The 19,278-nt window shown below is 34.9% G+C and overlaps 1 protein-coding gene across 6 annotated transcripts in view; it reads right to left on the reverse strand.

The window, feature by feature from the left end:
• PPP1R12A (protein phosphatase 1 regulatory subunit 12A) overlaps positions 1 to 19,278 on the reverse strand; it is a 221,214-nt gene that overhangs the window by 50,043 nt on the left and 151,893 nt on the right. For all 6 annotated transcript variants that reach the window (XM_058308478.1, XM_071218972.1, XM_058308481.2 and 3 more), the window contains exons 9-11: positions 9,987 to 10,111; positions 3,069 to 3,287; positions 1,741 to 1,835 (exon numbers count right to left, since the gene is read on the reverse strand). In XM_058308478.1, the coding sequence (XP_058164461.1) occupies positions 1,741 to 1,835; positions 3,069 to 3,287; positions 9,987 to 10,111 (439 nt within the window). The remainder of the gene's footprint in view (positions 1 to 1,740; positions 1,836 to 3,068; positions 3,288 to 9,986; positions 10,112 to 19,278) is intronic.

Here is a 19,278-nt window from a genome sequence, read left to right on the forward strand (position 1 = left end):
ACTAAGAATTTTCCAAGATCAACTACTCCTTCCCCCCCGCCCCATAACTCCCTCATCTGTTTGCTCATTGTTTGTGCTCATTGTCTGCTTGTTGTTTGCTTGTTTTTGCCTCGTTTGAAGGCACCAGAAACCAAACCCAGGACCTCCCATGTGGGAAGCAGGAACTCAACTGCTTGAACAACTTCAGCTCCCCAGAGATAACTACTTTTGAACTGGAAAGGACCTTACAAAAGTCCACTTAGCCATGTTTCCTCCTTATTTCTCAGTTTTATCTAAAATATACTTTCACATGGTTCTTGTAAAACTTAATAAGATTTAAGAGGGTACATAAAAAGCTACAAAACTATATATGAGAATCAATGAAACTCCATATATACAGGTACGATAAATTAAGCCATCCATATCAAGTTTATCCCAATAGCTTTGCCATAATTGATTAAGTAAGTACTTAGGGCCAAGGCAATCATGTTATTGCCTCAACACAAGGTAGGGCAATTGTTTGTGAAATGGTTTAACACATCATTCTGGCATTTCATATAGGATGATGATAAACCAACCTATGTAGTCCCATCTTTTGGAGATACGGATATAAAATGTACATGGTGAGAGTGTGTCACTCCAGTTCATGAGGAACAATGCTAAGCTATTATTTTGGGTCACAGTTCTGTACATGCCAAGACTTTGTACACTGAATGGTACTATAGATGTCCAATAAATATCTGCTGAGTGAATCAATGATTTAGTATAGTCTTAGTGTCTTAGCCAAGCTAAATTTTTTTGCAACAAATAAACCCTCCTTCTCCACCTATACTTCAAAAGTGAGCTGAAATTTCAATGCCTCCAGCTTTCTCTGACTGCTCTTGGATTCTTCTTCTGAGTTCTCATTTGTTGAATGCAAAGCAGGATCTAAGAACTATACTGTCTTTTTTACATAGGATCTTTAAAAACTCACATCCATCAGAAGCATGCAAAATAGAATGCTTTACATGTAGGACTTATATATATTATAAATATGGATAACTGCGACATCAGAATGTGGACAAGTAGAGAATATCAGAAATGCCTGTGCTTGAATCTTGACTCTGCCTCTTCCCAGCTGTGTGACATTAGGCAAGTTACTTCTATTGTTTCCTAATCTGTAAAATTAGAGTAATAAAAGTACACCTTACAGGCCCACTGTGAAGATTAAATGTGTTAATAATGTAAAGGAACTTATAAAATGCTTAGCGCATATTAAGTGTTATACTAGTGTTTGCCACATCATTGTAATACTTTACATAGTAACTACTTAACATAGTTCTATAAAGTGGCACTTATGATATTCTGTATTCATGTCTTTGAACAAATAGAATGGACTCATGATCTTAATCAGAAAATTTTATAAGACTGATTTTTCCTATTTATATTTTCTAAAAGCTAATTTCTACCTCAAGTTTAAATAATGCAAAGGTAAAAGGGAGAGACCACTTGGAATGCCAATACCACCACACGCATCATAGGAGATACTTGCAGGTATAAAGTACTTTAGAATTGCCAAAGCACTTTCAAAGACACTATCATTTAGCCCTGTGAGAGAAGCCAAGCAGAAGATATAAAGCACACGTTAAAGATGGAAAACTCAGAAAAGTAAAAATGACTTATCCATGGTCACATAATTAAAATGGTGCCCATGTATTAACTCTGATGCTAAATAATAAGATTTTACAGTTAAAAAAAAAAAGCAGATTATAATGAATTCACCTGTTTTCTTTCTCTTCAATATCAGATGTACTGGCTAGTCGTCTTGGTATTGTAGGTGCAACATATGCAAGCCTAGTTCCTTTATTATCTTTCTCCTGCACAAAAGGAAAAATAAATAAGTAAAAGTAAATCTGGGTAATAATGACAGTCTCTGTCAAAAAGATTTTTAGGAAGAGATTATTCAATAATGTACAATTATACTGCCATCACAGTTTCCTTTATAGCATTTTCATAGTTTCTAGCTAAACTCTAAAAGTGATGTTCATTAAATGCCAGGTACTACAAACACTCAAGGGCAGCATGTTGCAACTCATTTGTCTTTCTTCTTTATACTAGAATTAGACAACACATTAAATATAAGAAAGGAAGGAAAATTCCTCCTCATTTTAATATTTCTGTAAAATTTCTATAGCAGATTGTTGAAAGTAATGCAATGTACGTAAGTGAAAATACCCCTATTTCTTTTAAAAGACCCAGTCATTTACGTTATACAAGCTATTCACAACCTTTTATGCTTTAAAAGTACATTAAAATATTTAAAACAAAAGTTATTTCAATTATATTTATCCAAATCTGGTTGGCAGTACTGTGACAATGGCATTCTGATATATTCCTAGTATACTGGCAGAAAGTACTTGGAAGACAACTGGGTAATAAGTTTATAAAAAATAAATTTATTTGATGAGAAATCCCATTTCTGAATTTCTGACACAGAGAAACACTCTTTCCTTTCTTCCAAGGAAGAAAATTACATGGGAAAAATAGTCCAAGCACTGAAATGCAGTAGAAAATAAATAATCCAAATATATAAAGCAGTGTTGAATGAATGATGGTGCATCCTATTAGATGCAATACTAATACTCTAAAAATACAGTTTAGTAAAATTACTCATTAGGACAAAGTTGCTTTTACTATGTCGGATGAAAAAAGCAGGTAAAGAAATTGCAAATAACTTGAAAACACAGATACCTATGAGTATACTCACATTTTCAAATAAACTAATTGCTAAAATACTGAAAACTTACTGAACTATAATAAAGTTCCCTACTATATTCTATTATAAATTCTCAAATAAGATAAGGGGTTTCTAATGATTATAGTCCCATAATTTATGTTTTGGACAAATAGTTCTTTCTAGTACTTACAATTCTGAATAGGTACATGTTTAAGGTAGGTGTATTTGTACTGTGATATAACTCATTAAGTCAGGTGAGAATTAAGTTGCTACCTAGATCTAATGACATTCAGTAGAATACCTAACTGATTTGATGTTCCTGGAAAACAAATTATTAGAATTTTTATAGAAACCTGATTATGGAATAGTTTACCTTTTCTTTATTATCTAAAGAGGAGGACAGTCGAGGACTTGAAGCTGAACGCATAACACCTGCAGTGTCTTTTTCCTTCTGAGCCTCTTTAGATGCTGTGATTTCAGCAAGTGCACCATAGCTGCCAGTCTTTCTAAGTCCTAACCTCCAAGATGCAGGAGACTCATCTTTTCTCAAATCTTCTTCTCTGGGAGAAATTTTTGTAGCTGAGGTTGGAAACTTTTTTGTTTTATTTTTTAAGGAAAAGAAAAAAGAATGATCAAGACTGATCAGTGTTTAAATTGGAAAACGACAAGTTTATAGATACTATGTCTAAAATTACAGTTAATAGTTTCAGGAGAAAACACTTTTGCTAATTAGGTTAATGACTTAGTAAAAACTGTAAAGATCTAAAAAACTGAAGGAAAAAAAGAAAGAATGGACTAACTTTTTAGAAGTTAGATTTAAGAAAACATGCCACATTTTATATCAAACAGAAAAATTATGATGCAAATATTTAGAAAGCAGAAACGAGCACACCATAAGGACTTAAAACCATGCATCTTTGGAACCAATATTTATATTAAACTTGTTATGTTATAACCTAATATAAATTCTTGCACATAAAAAATGCCTCACCATAGATTTTTCACCCTTATTGGGCACAAGAACAATGCCAGTTTTGCGCAAGCCCTGCCTCCATGATGCAGGATCTACTGATTCCACCACAGGCATGATAGGAGCAATGAAATCATACTAAAGCCAATTAAAATAAGAGGTAAAGAGACACAGATGGAAAGTGTGGAAACAGAAAAGTGAAGTTAAGAAAAAAACCCATTTTTTTTTCTTTTTAGAAAGAATTTTGTAACTACAGTTCAATAATTGGATATTGAGCCAATCTTTAACAGTCACTGGATAAAAGTTCAAGTTTTAACATGAGATAATCTGAAAGAACCTAATAAAATTCTAATAAAAACAAGGCACATAGGGCTTGTGAGTGAACAAAATCTAAACATGAATTTTGTTTTTATCCTTTTCTATACTCTGGTTTTAAAAAACTTAAATACAACATAATCAACAAAAAAGTAATAACATTTTCTAATTGTGATACTTATTTTAATATTTTAATATCATAGCCTTAAGTTTCCTGTTTGATTTTCCCCTCCAAATGTAAATTTAACATGTCAACTAAAAGCTATTTTTATGTACAAATATTTATTCCATAAACTTTCCAACAGCTCTAAAAATGCCACATCTTTAGTTCATTTCATCAAATTCATTTCCAGAGTTTAAATATTCAATCACAGTTAAATATGAGTGATTATAATGAGTACTTGTCACGAGTACAGGGTACTAATACATTTAAAAACCTATTCTTTCATATTATTGTCAATGTTTGCTATAATTAGCAGGCTAAGAGCTTATCAAAGAACCAATGATGCTGGAGGACAACTTCATAGGAAAAACTGTTGTATCTCTGATACTTTAAGTAACTAATTCCTTTCAAGAGGGTCTAAGACACACCATATACAATATTCTTCAGTTTCCAAACAGTGCAATGAAGTGCTCCAGGATACTACAGCAAAATTACAGAAGCGCTATGGGATACTTTAAAGTTTTGAGAGAGGCAAAGAGACACCTGTTGGACACTGCACGAACTGCTATTATTAACTTATTTAAACTTAACTACCTAACAAATAAAGCTGTTAAGTATTTCTTTTGGCTAGGTGGTGCTGTGAAAATATTACCAAGACATTAAGGACACAAAAGACACTAGGCACTGAGAAATTTTGGGAACCTCTGAATAATTCTATGCATTATGATAGGTACTAAGGTTATCAGTTACCGATTTGAGTTTAATTTACAGTAAACTACAGTCATAGTAAATAGTCAGAGATAAGTAGTAACTAGAACAGGTGTCACACACTTTTTCTGTGTAGGGTTTGCAGACCATCGACTCTCTGTTTCAACTATATACCTATGCTACTGCAGCTCCAAAACAGCCAGAAGTAATACGTAAGTGAATAAGAGTGTCTGGGTCCCAACAAAACTTTATTTAGGGATATTGAAATCTGAATTTGTGTTACAAAACTGTCTTCTGATTTTTTCCCCCAACGATTTAAAAATGTTAAAACCATTCTTAGCCCATGGGCTGTACAAAAACAGGTAATGGGCCAGAGGTTTGGCCTATAGGCAGTCTGCCATCCCCTACTCTAGAAAATGGCACCTTCTTCAAATAGAAATAAATTTTTTTCCTCCATGATAAAAGAGCCAGACAACAGATAACATTTACTGAATGTTACAATAGAAACTAACATTTAATAAACGTTTACTAGTGTCAGGCATTAAGCAGCCCTTCCTTAACATGGGATATCACGTCTAATCCTTACAACCACCCAACAAAATACTCTTTTATTTCTATTATTTTAGAGTTGAGGGTAAAGAAAATAGTATATATTTTGAAATGGGCATTTTGTGCAGTGTACTGATTGACATACCTCTTCTCTGGCTAACATGATTTGGATCTAAGTACTCATTTATGTATTTAAAAGCCCCTTTGCAATTTTTCTTGGTGTATAAATGAACCCTTCTGAAATACTCAACTATACCTTCTACCTGAAACTCTCCTCTTGATTATTATACCAGGACACCAGATGTTCCCACTCTTCTGATTAGCCACTTTCTTGGCTTTTTACTTTTTTAGCAACTTTCCTTGTCTGTTCCTACAACATAATTGCACCAGTAGTCTGTTCTCAGAGCTCCCATCTTTTCTTTCCACTTTTTTGCTCTGGGGTTGGGAGTAGGGTCTTCTCTAGTCCCTCTGGCTAAACATTAATTTCATTTAGTTCTTTTTCAAATTGTTATTATCCAATTCAGTCAGGACTGCTAAGTTCTCAGTCCTGAATTTCTATTTATCTGCAAAATGCACTATCTCAAATAACAGTTGGAACCTGAAACTTAACATGTCTACAATCAAGTATCTGAATTTCCAAACTACTTCTTCCTCAGTTCCCTTTATCTGTTGAATGACACCAATGATCTCTCTAATCTCCTATATTTGAAACTTCATAGCCATGGTTAGATTTTTTCTCTGCCAACTTCCTACACCCATAAATTAGGGTGTCAAAACTCTAAGTTTCTTCCTCTCTTTTATAAGCCCACTGCCACTTCCCTAGTTCATACTCTCATCAACTTCCTCTGGGCAATTTCAATGTCCTTTTAATAAACCTCCTAATCAGGCTCTCACCTTCAAATGCACCCATACACAGCTGTCAGAATAATATTCTATAAAGAATAATTCTCTCATGGTCTTGTTCTAACATCTTCCATGATTCTGCACTATCAAATTATAAAGGTGTATACCTTGTAATGAAGACATTCCACAATTTGGATCTATTTTTTTCCTGTTTTATTTTGTATATACATACCCTGCAATTTAATAAAACTAGATAAAAAATTTTTTTCTGCAAAATACCCCATATTATCCCACTTTGCTATCATTGTCCCTCCTCTCTCCCTTTCAACAAACTATACAATCCCTCCTTCTCTCTCCCAGTTGACATATTACCTACTCATCCTTTAAGGTCTATCTCAAATTTTCTAATCCCATTACCCCAAATCAATAATGATTTGTTCTACTTTTAAACCACCATGCTGCATTTATATGCTTTTATTGGTATATATCATATACCCACCATAGCATAAAGTATTTAGCCAATTATTATAATAGGTTATTAAATCAGATTCAATCAACCAGAGCATTTAATTCTAAGAAAATTCCCAAATGAATTTTTACCATCCAGTAAAGGAAATATAGTTAACACTTTATTAGAATGTATATTTACATAGCAGAGTAGGTAATCTTTTCTAAGCAAGCCCAACAATACTTATTATAACTACAGTTATATAGAAATTTAATGTTAGAATTCAAAAGCATAAAATTGATGGTTGTATGGATAACATCTTTACAAATCACAGGGTCTGATCTTACTGCTACAGAAATAGTTTAATTTTAGCTCAAAGTTATTTAAAGGGACTACAACTACATTTACCTTTATCTGTAATTACCCTGAGTTATATAAACAATATATATATAGGGAGGAAACTAAGGATATGAAGAAAAGTCTGTTTAAATATTAGATGCAAAGTAGTGAGAACCTAGAAGTAGACAAAGCTCTTAATGTGAAGTCCTGCAAAATGCATTTAAAATCTAACATTTGGTTTAAGGAAATTTGTTAGGTTTCTAAAGTTGCAGGTAAAATCTTGAAACAAGCTTTAAAAAAACCCATTAAAATGCTAAATGAAATTTAAGCAAGTGAAGGAGTATCAATATCACTGAATAGGGAAGTGAATGTGCCTCAAGCAAATGAGCTCCTGCCTACTACATGGGAGTTCCTGGGTTCGATTTCTGGTGCTTCCTAAAGAAAATGAGTAAGACAGTGAATGGATCTGATAGGCTGGCATGCCAAGCTGATGCAACCAGATGATGCAACAAGAGACACAAGGAGGAAAACATAATAAGAAACACAACAAAAGCAGGGCGTAGAGGTGGTTCAAGCAATTAGGTACCTCCCTCCCATATGGGAGGTCTTGGTTAGGTTCCTGGTGCCTCTTAAAAAGAAGATGAGCACACAATGAGGGGATGGGGAGAAAAAAAAATTAAAAAAAAAAAAAACCTTAAAAAAAATCAGTGAACATAAAACAGGTTTTAAAAGCCATGTAATACTGGAAAGAAGATGCCTCCATCCATTAAAAGTAATACTTAAAATTTTTAGTACATCATGACTTCATTGCTTTTTGGTAAAATTTGACCACAACCCTTTAAGAACAAAGGTTTAAGAACAAAATAAGTTATGATGCTTGAAATTGAAAATAAAACGGTGTTTCCGAATAGGCAAATTAAAGAAGCAAGTGATTGCCATTAGATCGATTAATTACAAAATCAAAAATAATTTTGAAGATGTATTGTTATAGCAATGTGGTTATTGCTCACTAAGCTAATTGGGTTACAAAGTATGTCTTTCAGTTAGGGCAGCAGGCATAAGTCAAGAAGCAAACAGCCATAAATCTGGGCTACACTCCAGTAAAACTCATCACAAGAAGTCTATTGTAATTATTTGATTAAAATAGGAAAGGGATTATTTAGCTAAATTCTCAAAAGATAGAGAGCCAGTTTCCAGCCCATATATTCCCAGAGGATGGGGCTTATGGGAATTTTGATAATTCTATAGTTCTAGCAGATAATAAATCAAAGGAGCTAAAGACATCAACACAAATTTAGAACTCAAGGAAGAAGTACATGGGAGTTCTAAAATTAAATAAACCTTTACTTAAAAAAGCTCATGGTAATGCCTGATACGGCAGGATAATAGTCTTTACTGTAAGTTAAGATAACTCATTATATTTAAATTGTGTACCACTGAATCTCATACATCTTTACATCTTATGCTTTGGTAGAGGAAGATTTTTAAAACTAATACTGTACATTACTGTGTTCTAAGGGAAGAGTTCTGGAGGATGAATTTTTAAAAAATTCTCCAACTTATGATTTTAAAAGGATTCACATTCTGACCATTTTGATAAAAGGCCAAATATAGCAAGACTGACAACATAATAGAAACACTGTGAGGATTTCCTCAAAACCATGCAAACCAAATGATATCAGACACACAACCATATGATATCAGGCAGAGACATGACAACTAAACACAATGTACAATCTTTCTGACTGGACTCTTGATTCGAAGGAAAAAAAAAACACCAAACAACTAGAAAAGACTTCACTAGGAAGACACTGGGAAATTCTGAGTGTAGTCTGTATATTAGCTAACATAGATGACAGTATTGCACCAAAATTAAATATCCTAAGCATGACAATTTTATTGTGGGTTGAAGGACAATGCCTTTTTACTTAGGAGTTTTATGCTGAAGTATTTAAAGGTGAAGTATCATGTTGTCTGAAATCAATTCTCAAATGGTTCAGAAAAAAAAATTTTAAGTGAATGTATATACAGAGAAAGGGAAATGAGTATGCTCATTAAAGATAAGTAAGGGCTGGGGAGGAAAGGCCTTTGAAATGAAACCAGTAGGAAAACAAAACAAAACAAAACAAAACACCCCAATCTTTAATTTGAGTTAAACAACAGGAAGGTTTTGGCACAGCAGGGAAAAGGAAAGTCTTTAAAAAGATCAACACACTGAAAGAACCACTTTGGTGGAGAAAAAGAGACAAGAGAGACAAAGACTAGAAAAAGCAAGAAGAAAACGTAGAAAAACCATTTTGGGAACACTTGGTCACTAGTTGGCCTCCCTCTCTCAACCCTTACAATGTTAACTTTCTTTGGATTTTTTTTTTCTCCCACAAATAAGGAAGGAAGATATTAAGACACTTGCTCAAGGTTATAACCACTAGCAAGTGGTAGGGCCAAGAGTTGATCTTTGGTTTGTCTGACCTCAGAGATCATGCTCTTATTGTCATACCATAGTTGCGTGCCTAGATCTTTAAACTACGAGTCAGAAAATTTAGATTCTAGTTTTCTCATTGACTTCTGGTAGTAATTTTTGTGTCTAATTTACCCAGTGGTGAAACTATCAACATGCTCCTCCACTTAACAGATACAGGATATCAAATCTAAATGTTTCAAAATAAAAGTTCAACAGAAATAAAAACTACCATGACCATCTGTTTTAATACCCTGAAAATTCTTATCTTCCTGCCATTTAATTTTGTTAGCTATCTAACAATACTTCAAACTGAAAAATATCTGGGGGAAAAAATGAATACAACATGGTTCAGGGGAAATCTTAATCAAATTAAAGACAGAAAAATATATTCTTAACCTTAAATAGTTTGTAAAATTTTAGAACTGTTTTAATGGCTTAGTTTGAATAGAACTTGAACAGAATATGTGTATTTTTAGCAAACACTAATTGACTTACCTTTTTAATAGGTGATGTAGGTGTTGTCTGACCAGATGAAACAGTAGGTGTAGTAACAGCTATAGGAGTTGCTTGTGCGCTAGAAGTATTGGCATTAGTTACAGAAGTCATGGGTTTTGTCTTATCTATTAAAAAAAAAAGTAAGAGTAAAGATTCTATGTGACTTCAGTTTCAATAACTGGGAAAATATTTTTGTTTAAAGTTGTGCTAGTTCAAGTCTTTTTTTCTCACTGCTATCTTTTTAAGTATGTGAATTTTTTCAAGGAGTTTTTAGAAATGACCCAGTATGCCCACTGAAAAAAATAATTAGGTAACATAAAGGATATAAAGCAAAGCTTACAAGAATAAAAGACACAAACAGAATCTGCCTTCTGCACTTTAAAAAACAAAAGTTTAAAAATTAAGATTTAAAATCTGAACATGTGAATACAATGTAAATTTTAAAAATTATGATAACTTTGCAATTTTCTGAAGAATAAAGAATTTATTATTGCTGATCCAAAATTGATAGCTTCTTTTTCCTCTAGGAAATCTAGAAGTGCTTTTTTTCAATAAAAGGCTAACCAAAAGGGAATTCCTTCTAACATCTAAGAAAGTCTAAAGCGAACTAGGCATGATACCAGCTAAATCAGGTTAATATCTCTTTTTTTTACAATAGATCAAGAAGATTTCCAACTAGTAATGAATGACTTATAGAAATATTTTTGAAAATATTAGAAAATCAAACTGATGCTAGAAAAAATTCAAAGACTGTGTGAACAGATTGATTTGCTAATACAAATGCATAATATGTTTAATACCAAAGGTTAAGACCAAATTAGTGCATTTAAAAAAATCACTATAACTGTAGCTCTTCAAATAAATGGAATGAGTTAAATTCAGTCTGATAAATTTTTAACTCACGGCTCAATAACAGTTCTTTTTGTTCAAGAGATATTACTACTCAACACAGTTAAGTACAAAACATGTATAACTGTATTAGACCATTTTCCTTGAAAATAAATTCACCTAACAGAGAAGAGGTCACTCAACAAATATTTATTGCCTTTATACTTTAAGAAATCCTAGGTGCTTAAGCTTTGGAAATACCCTAACTGCATTGAGCCTATATTCTAGTGGGAGAAATAAATAATAAGACAAATTAAATATGTTGTATATTAAAAATAGGGAAATAGCAATTTAGGAATGATATAAAAGGACGAAAAATTCAATAGAATATATTCCATTAGAATTTTCCCTATCTTAACTTGAATTAAAAATCCATTCATCTTCACTTTAGTGAAATCAACATATCAAAGAATAGGCATGTAAGCACATATATAAACATTTATGTATCACTTAAAGAATCATAATAAAAGAAACCTCATTTGCCCACCATTCAACTTATTAAGTAAACACTATCAATAATGTTGAACCCCTTATATCCATTTGATTTCAATTAAAAGTGAAAATTATAAGCCCCAGAAGAAAAACAAAAAAAAAAAAAATATGCTCTCCATTTCTTACTTCTCTAAAACTCCTCAAATTTATGAATCATTTACAAAGCAATTAAACACTTTTGGTTGGGTTCCTATTTTCAACTGGTTCGTGAGATGAGAAAGAACACTCTTGGTAGAACAGCTGATTTGGTAAATCATTTATGAAGGAAAATCTGGCAAGATTGCTGTTTATGTCAAATAGTTTCCCTAGGAAGTAATCTTACAAAAAACAAAAAAGAGATGGTTTAGAAATTGTCACATCAAGCTATAGCTCTAGAGAGAAACGGCTACTCTCTCAAGCTTGCCAAATAAAGTATAATAAAGCTTTGCTGAAAGGTTAAAAAAGAATGAGAGATATGGAATCACACATTTACATGGATTAATTCTTGAGATAGAGTCAAACTTTCCTGGCACAAACTTTCCATGGCAAGATGAAGAACAAAATTATCGTAGTATAATATTACAGAGGAACATTAAAGACAGCTCAGTGAGAAATTCAGCAGAGGGAACCTGGTATGCTTAAAGCCCCAAACAGTAGAATAATACAATATAATTTGAGGATACTTAGTTTCATTTATAAAATAGTAGCATTTAAAGAAATATCTAGAACTTACAGTTCAATTCTTACCATTTTATATCCAAGAAAATTTTGAGCAAGAGAGACAAGGAGACTTGGTGGCAAGACTGATCTAAAATTAAAGTCTTTGTTTTAAATTGTTCCTCAATGCTTAACATAGAACAGTGAGTTGCATATAAGGGACTAATTAAGAAAAATTTAGATGAAAAAAAAACCTCAGAAATCTCTGGAAAATTTTAGATGTTGAATGTATGTAGAATGTTTAATAAGGGTGATTATAAATTTGTCGAAATGGATAGAGTTGATGGTAACATTATGATGATGATTTATAAATATTGTTATGGCTGAAAGGGGTCATCTAGGGAGGCTAATGTTAATTGAAGGACAGCTGGAGGATAATCTAGGGACTGTGTAATACAGTGATTTTAATGGTAGATACACAAATATAAGAACATTCCTCTAGGGTAACAAATGTAGCTCAAGTGGTTGAGCACCTGCTTCCCATGTACGAGGTACCACTTGGATCCCTGGTACCTCATACAGGGAAAGAAAAAAAAAAACCAGAATGTTCCTCTATTATAGGGTGTTAAGAATATGCTAAGAGTCACACGGTGATGGGGGTCGAGGCAGAGCAGGCCCCCTGTTCCCGGGGGGTTGACAGGTGCTTTGGCTGCGTGGTGGCTGCAGGGAGGCTGGGCAGCTCCGAGCTTACTGGTCATCGCACCAGAACCCGGCATCGTCATCATGCCGCCTGCCTGGGGCGAACCCGTTGTCGCGCTGCCTGAGTTCTAAAGCCAATTTTGAGCCTTTGTCAGCCTGGTTTCTCTGCTGTTCACCAGCCATAGTACAAAAAGCAGCGAGGCACCGGCACTGATTGTTGGCAGGGCCACATGGGAACTGCGGACCTAAGTACACATCGGGTGTTGGAGGTTTTATCACAAGGTATCAGTAAATACTAAATGGGTGAAATATTTACAGTACAGTGAGGTAAGAGGTGTATGAAAAAAAGTCAATAATTTTTAATATCAATTGCATGTTAAAATGATACAATTTTAGATGTATTAGGTTCCATAAAATATATTAAAAATCAATGCCACATTTAAAAAAAAAAGAATATGGTGATACATGGGAAAAATACAACCAATGTAATTTAGTGTAATGTTTTTCTAGCAAAAGTACTACATCAATGCTAAGATCAAAAAAGAAAAAAACAGGGTATTTTGTTTTATGAAATGTGAATATGACAAGCTTTCCCACCCCCCCATCTTCCAAGGAGACCTTGGTCGTAAAATTTAACCAATCTGTGATCCTTTATTTATCTTTTGGAACACGAGAAAAATAACTGTTTGTTTTTTAGGATTAAATAAGATGAATTTGTCAGGAAAGAATTTTTAAAAGTAATACTTTCATAATTTATTAAGCTGTCTTTTGTATATGTTTTGAGTTGAAATAAAGTATAAAAATAAAGATTTATCTAGCTTCCAGTTCTTTAATTCTATTACATAAGGAGTAGAAGACTTGATACATAAGCTAGGGAACCTGGGTTTTAATCCTATCTTTGTTGTGCCCATGTACATATAGTTTGATTTTTAATGATACACTTTATTAAAGACTGGGCAATTTATTAAAGACTAGGGCCAAGGATGTCTCACAGGGAAGAGATGCACTACATAAAAATAACTTTAATACTTGCAGAACTAACGGGATCAATTTAAATATCAATGAAATCATTTCATTTTTCATGTCTTTTGTAAAATGTACTAGAGAAATAGCACAAATTTAAGTGGCAAGATTAGGTAAGAATGCATACTGATATTTCAATTAGTAAATACTATGCTTGTTGAGTCTCATAAAATTTGCTTTTATAATTAGAATCATTTTGGTTAGCATGCAATACAAATAAATTGTAACATTCAATGAATATTGTTTTTCATCCTTCAAATCTACCCATATGACTCACCTAGACATAAGATATGGTGACTCATCTGACCAGCAATGTGAAAACAATGAAGAAAAATGTACATCCGTAAGTGACCAGAACCTAAAACTAGTAATGTATTCCATAAACTCTTCATATATTAAAGAAAAACAATTTATTTGTAGGGTTAAAAGCTTTAAAAAAATTGGGAAACGGACTTGGCCCAGTGGTTAGGGCGTCTGTCTACCACATGGGAGGTCCGCGGTTCAAACCCCAGGCCTCCTTGACCCGTGTGGAGCTGGCCCATGCACAGTGCTGATGCGCGCAAGGAGTGCCCTGCCACGCAGGGGTGTCCCCCGTAGGGGAGTCCCATGTGCAAGGAGCGCACCCGTAAGGAGAGCCGCCCAGCGCTAAAGAAAGTGCAGCCTGCCCAGGAATGGCGCTGTGCACACTTCCCGTGCTACTGATGACAACAGAAGCGGACAAAGAAACAATGCCGCTGACGACACAGCAAATAGACACAGAGAACAGACAACGGGGGTGGGGGGGGGGGAGGGAATTAAATAAATAAATCTTAAAAAAAAAAAAAAGCTTAAAAAAATAAAATAATCCAAACACATACAACAAACCTAACCTGTATCTGTATAGCAACATGTTGCTTTTAATGGGAAGAATGATCTCTATGTTCCCTGACGTGTTTATTTTGTAAATCTTTAGTGTCTCACATTTTCTGAGGGGAAATTTTTCATATGAACAAATAAAATTATTTGAAAGTATTGTTTCTGTGTCTAAAAAAATATACTTTGAGGCCAGTGGATCAACAGAACTTTCATGAGCTGGAGATCCTCTACCTTCACTTCCTGAACACACACATGATTTCCTCCTTGGTCAAATCGTCCTTCAAGCCCACATAGTTTGAACTTTAGGACCACACCAGAAATATGTGACTTTCTCATTATGAAATCTCAACACGAAAAGACCTAGTACGACTGATGAGATGGTTAATATAATAAAAAAACTATTCAAGAGGAAAAAAATATATATATATAAGTAGACTCCAAAATTCTAAGGCTCCATTTGGGTTTACCAATGACTATGAAACTTGTCCTGATAAAATGACTGACAGTTATTTTACACTCCTCAAAGACAGAAATATTTGTGTAACATGCTGTTTAGAAGTTCCAACTGGTTAACTAATATAGACTAAGGAAAAAGTGGTATTTAATAAAAGCAATTTGGCAGACAAATCTATAAAAATACACAGGCCACAGAAAAAAATGCAGAAACCACATCCTTGACAGCATATTACAAAGCTACAGGTCAAAATTGCATGGTGTTAGCATAAGGACAGAAATACTGATCAATGGAATGGAACTGAGAGTTCAGAAAAAGACCCTCACATCTATGGTCCACTGATTTTTGACAAGGTGGCCAATTCCACTCAACTGCAAAATAACAGACTCTTTAACCAGTGGCGCCGGGAGAACTGGATATTCATAACCAAAAGAATGAAAGAAAACCTTTATTTCACAACCTATACAAAAATTAACTCAAACCAGATCAAAGACCTAATTATAAGAGCCAGGACCATAAAATTCCTAGAAGAAAATGTCAGGAAGCATCTTCAAGATCTTGTGGTAGGCAGAGGGTTCTTAAACTTTATACACAAAGCACGAGCAACAAAAGAAAAAAATCCTCAAAACTGAATACTTCTGTACTTCAAAGGACTTTGTCAAGAATGTGAAAAGGCAGTTTTACTCAATGGGAGAAAATGCTTGAAAAATGCATATCTGATAAGGATTAAATATCCAGAATATATAGAGAAATCCTACAACTCAAAAATAAAAGACAAACAACCCAATTAAGAAATGGGCAAAAGACTTGAAAAGATAATTTTCCAGAGAGGAAATACAAATGACCAAAAAGCACATGAAAGATGCTTAACATTGCAAGCTATTAGGGAAATGCAAACCAAAACCACAACGCAATAGCATTTCACACTTACTAAACTGGCCACTATTTAAAAAAAACCCAGAAAACTACAGGTGTTGGAGAGGATGTGGAGAAACAGGAACCCATTCTCTACTGATTGGAAGAACAGCTGTGGAAGACAGTTTGTCAGTTCCCTAGGAAGCTAAGCAGACAACTGTCATATGATCCAGCAATCCTGCTACCAGGTAGATGCCCAGAAGAAATGAAAGACATCTGCACACTAATGAATAGACATTTGCACACCAATGTTCATAGGGGCATCATTCACAATTGCCAAAAGACATAAACAATACAAATGCCTATCAACTGCTTAATGAATAAACAAACTGCGGTATATACATATGATGGAGTATTATCTAGCTATAAGAAGAAACGAAGTCCTGATGCATGAGACTACACGTTAAACCTTGGGGACATTATGTTAAAATAAGCCAGGCACAAAAGGACAAGTATTACATGACCTCACTCACTAATATGAACTAACTTTAATGAGCAAACTCATGGAGTTAATGTCTAGAATAGATTACTAGAAGATAGAATGAAGGCAGTGAATGAGGAGTGAAGCTTAATTTGTACATAATGTTTAATAAGGTTAATAGGAAAAGGATGGAGGTGCTGGTAGCACATTATTGTGAGTATAATTAAAAGCAATGACTGTATGAGTGACTATGTTTGAAAAGGGAAGTTTAGGGTTGTGTATGTCACTAGAAGGAAAGCTAGAGGATGAAACAAGAGATTGTATAACATACTGAACACTGTTGTGGACAATGACTTTGGTTTTAGTACAAATATAAGAATATGTATTTGAACTAGAACAAATGAACTAGAACAAATATATGTGAGTATTATAAGGTGTTCATGACATAGTATTTGGGGGGAAAAAACCAATGTAAACTATGGACTATATTAATAGCAATATTTTAATATTCTTTCATAAACTGTAACAAATATACTACTCCAATGCTAAGAATGGGGGTTCTAAAATTGATTGTGGTGAGGAATGCACAACTCTGATTATACTAAGGGCCACTGATAATACACTTTTTGATGGACTGGATGGTGTGTGAATAAAACTGCTTTAAAAAACAAATTACCAGGTCAAAGATGTTACAAAGATGAAGGAGGACACTACATAGTGATAAAAAGGTCAACCACCAAGAAGAAATAACAATCATAAGCATTTACGCATCTAAATCCGATGTCCCAAAATACATCAGGCAAACATGGGCAAAACTGGGGTCAATACCATAAGACAATAGGATTTTCCACAAATCCTTTCTGGATAACTGCATTTCCAATTCTGACTTGCATTGACTGGGTTCCATGTTCAGTTCAGGAGTTCAGTGCTCAGTATATCTCTTTCTTCTCACATTTTACTATAAAGTTTCAAGGAGAAACCAGGCAGTATTTTCTACATTCAGTTTGGAAATCTCCTTAAGGTAAATAGCTTGTCACTTTCATATTTGGCCTTGCATCCAACATCAGGACTCAATTTTGCCAAATTCTTTGCCATTTTATGACAATGGTCACCTTTCTTCCAGTTTACAATGACATATTCATTATTTCTAAGGCCTAATCAGAAGCACCTAGGGAAGTGGATTTGGTCTAATGGATAGGGTGTCCACCTACCAATAGGAGGTCCAGGGTTCAAACCCCGGGCCTCCTGACCCATGTGATGAGCTGGCCCATGCACAGTGCTGACGCAGTCAAGGAGTGCTATGCCGCGCAGGGGAGCCCCGTGCGCAAGAAGTGCGCTCCGTAAGGAGAGCCGCCCAGTGCAAAAAAAGTGCAGCCTGCCCAAGAATGGCGCTGCACACATGGAGAGCTGACACAGCAAGATGACGCAACAAAAAGAGACACGGATTCCAGGTACCGCTGACAAGAATACAGGCAGACACAGAAGAACACGCAGCAGAGAGCAGACAACTGTGGGGGGGGGGGGGGTGGACAGGGAAGGGTAGAGAAATAAAAAAAAAAAAAAAAAGAGAAGAACGTATACTGCCCATATTTCTACCAATGGATTTTTCAAAGCAATCTAAGACTTTTCTATCAAGCACTTTATATTTCTTCCAGAATCTACTCATTAACCAATTAAAAAGTCTTTTAAAAGACTTCTGGGAAGATGGCAGAATAGAAAGACATGGGACTCTCTTCCCTCCCAGAAAAATAGCTAGAGGGCAAGAATAGCCTGGAAAAAAATGTTCAAGGGTTTTTAGGACACCAGGAGAAGACTGAACATCACCAAAAAGAGAGGGGTACTGGAAAAAAAAATCTCAAAAGAAGGACCTTGAGTAGAAGCTGCAACTACAACCACTGGCACCCTACCCCCCACCCTATGAGTAGACAAATGTGAATTCTCTGGGTTCAGTCTGGCAGCTATATACAGAGGAGTGCTGCAGGGGTCTACCTCCTCAGGATTCAGAAGACAGAGGAACAGAGGATGAGGCTGATTCAGTTTTTGGCCAACAAATTTGGTCTGCTGGGTCCCACAAGTACTTCCAGGGTGGGTGGGGCCACACCACCGCTTGCCTTAGGAGCTGGCAAAGGACTAATGAGATTTGATCCTTGCACTCACCATCACTACTTATTGGGACTAGCTGTTGAGGATGCAGAGGGGAGTGGAAATATTTCCTACCCACGAAAAGGGAGGGGACTGGCAGCAAAGGGTTGAAGAGCTTTGGGGGAAGTCTGAATTGTAAGGCTCTGAAGTCTCAAGGCAGGGTTCTCTATTACATTGTTGCATTGTGTTGCAGCAAACCACTCTCACCATGCTTTCAACTGAGAGGGCTGCTGAAGACTCCCACCTGCTAGCAGACCAAGGAAGTGCATGTGAGGAAATTAAAAGTAAATGAGAGGCTTTTTCTGGCCAGTATACCATCCCTCGCCAAGGTTCTTGGAAGTGAGTCTGCAACTCATTACTTTGTCCATGGACCAGATGTGAGTAACTAACAAGGACAATCCTAAAGACCTAAAACAGGATGAACCAAGATAAAAAAATGGCAGTAACACACAGCCCATTGCCACTAAATCTATGAGAGAGAGAAACTTAGCATCAGATAAACTCATCATCATAATCAGATGCCTAGACATATGCAAAAAACTACAAGCCATACTAAGAAAATTGGAGAGATGGCCCAAGTAATGGAATATGAGACACAGGATTTGAGACAACTAATCAACGAGGTTCTTACAAATCTCCTAAATCAAATTAATGACTTGAAAGACAATATGGCTAATGAGATAAAGGACAAGAAGACGTAAAGAGAGTACAAAGAAGAATTTGAAAACCTGAGTAAAAAAGTAACAGAGCTCATGGAATGAGAGACG

Source organism: Dasypus novemcinctus, chromosome 12 (genome assembly GCF_030445035.2).
Source record: "Dasypus novemcinctus isolate mDasNov1 chromosome 12, mDasNov1.1.hap2, whole genome shotgun sequence".
In the NCBI taxonomy this organism is placed as follows: Eukaryota; Metazoa; Chordata; class Mammalia; order Cingulata; family Dasypodidae; genus Dasypus; species Dasypus novemcinctus.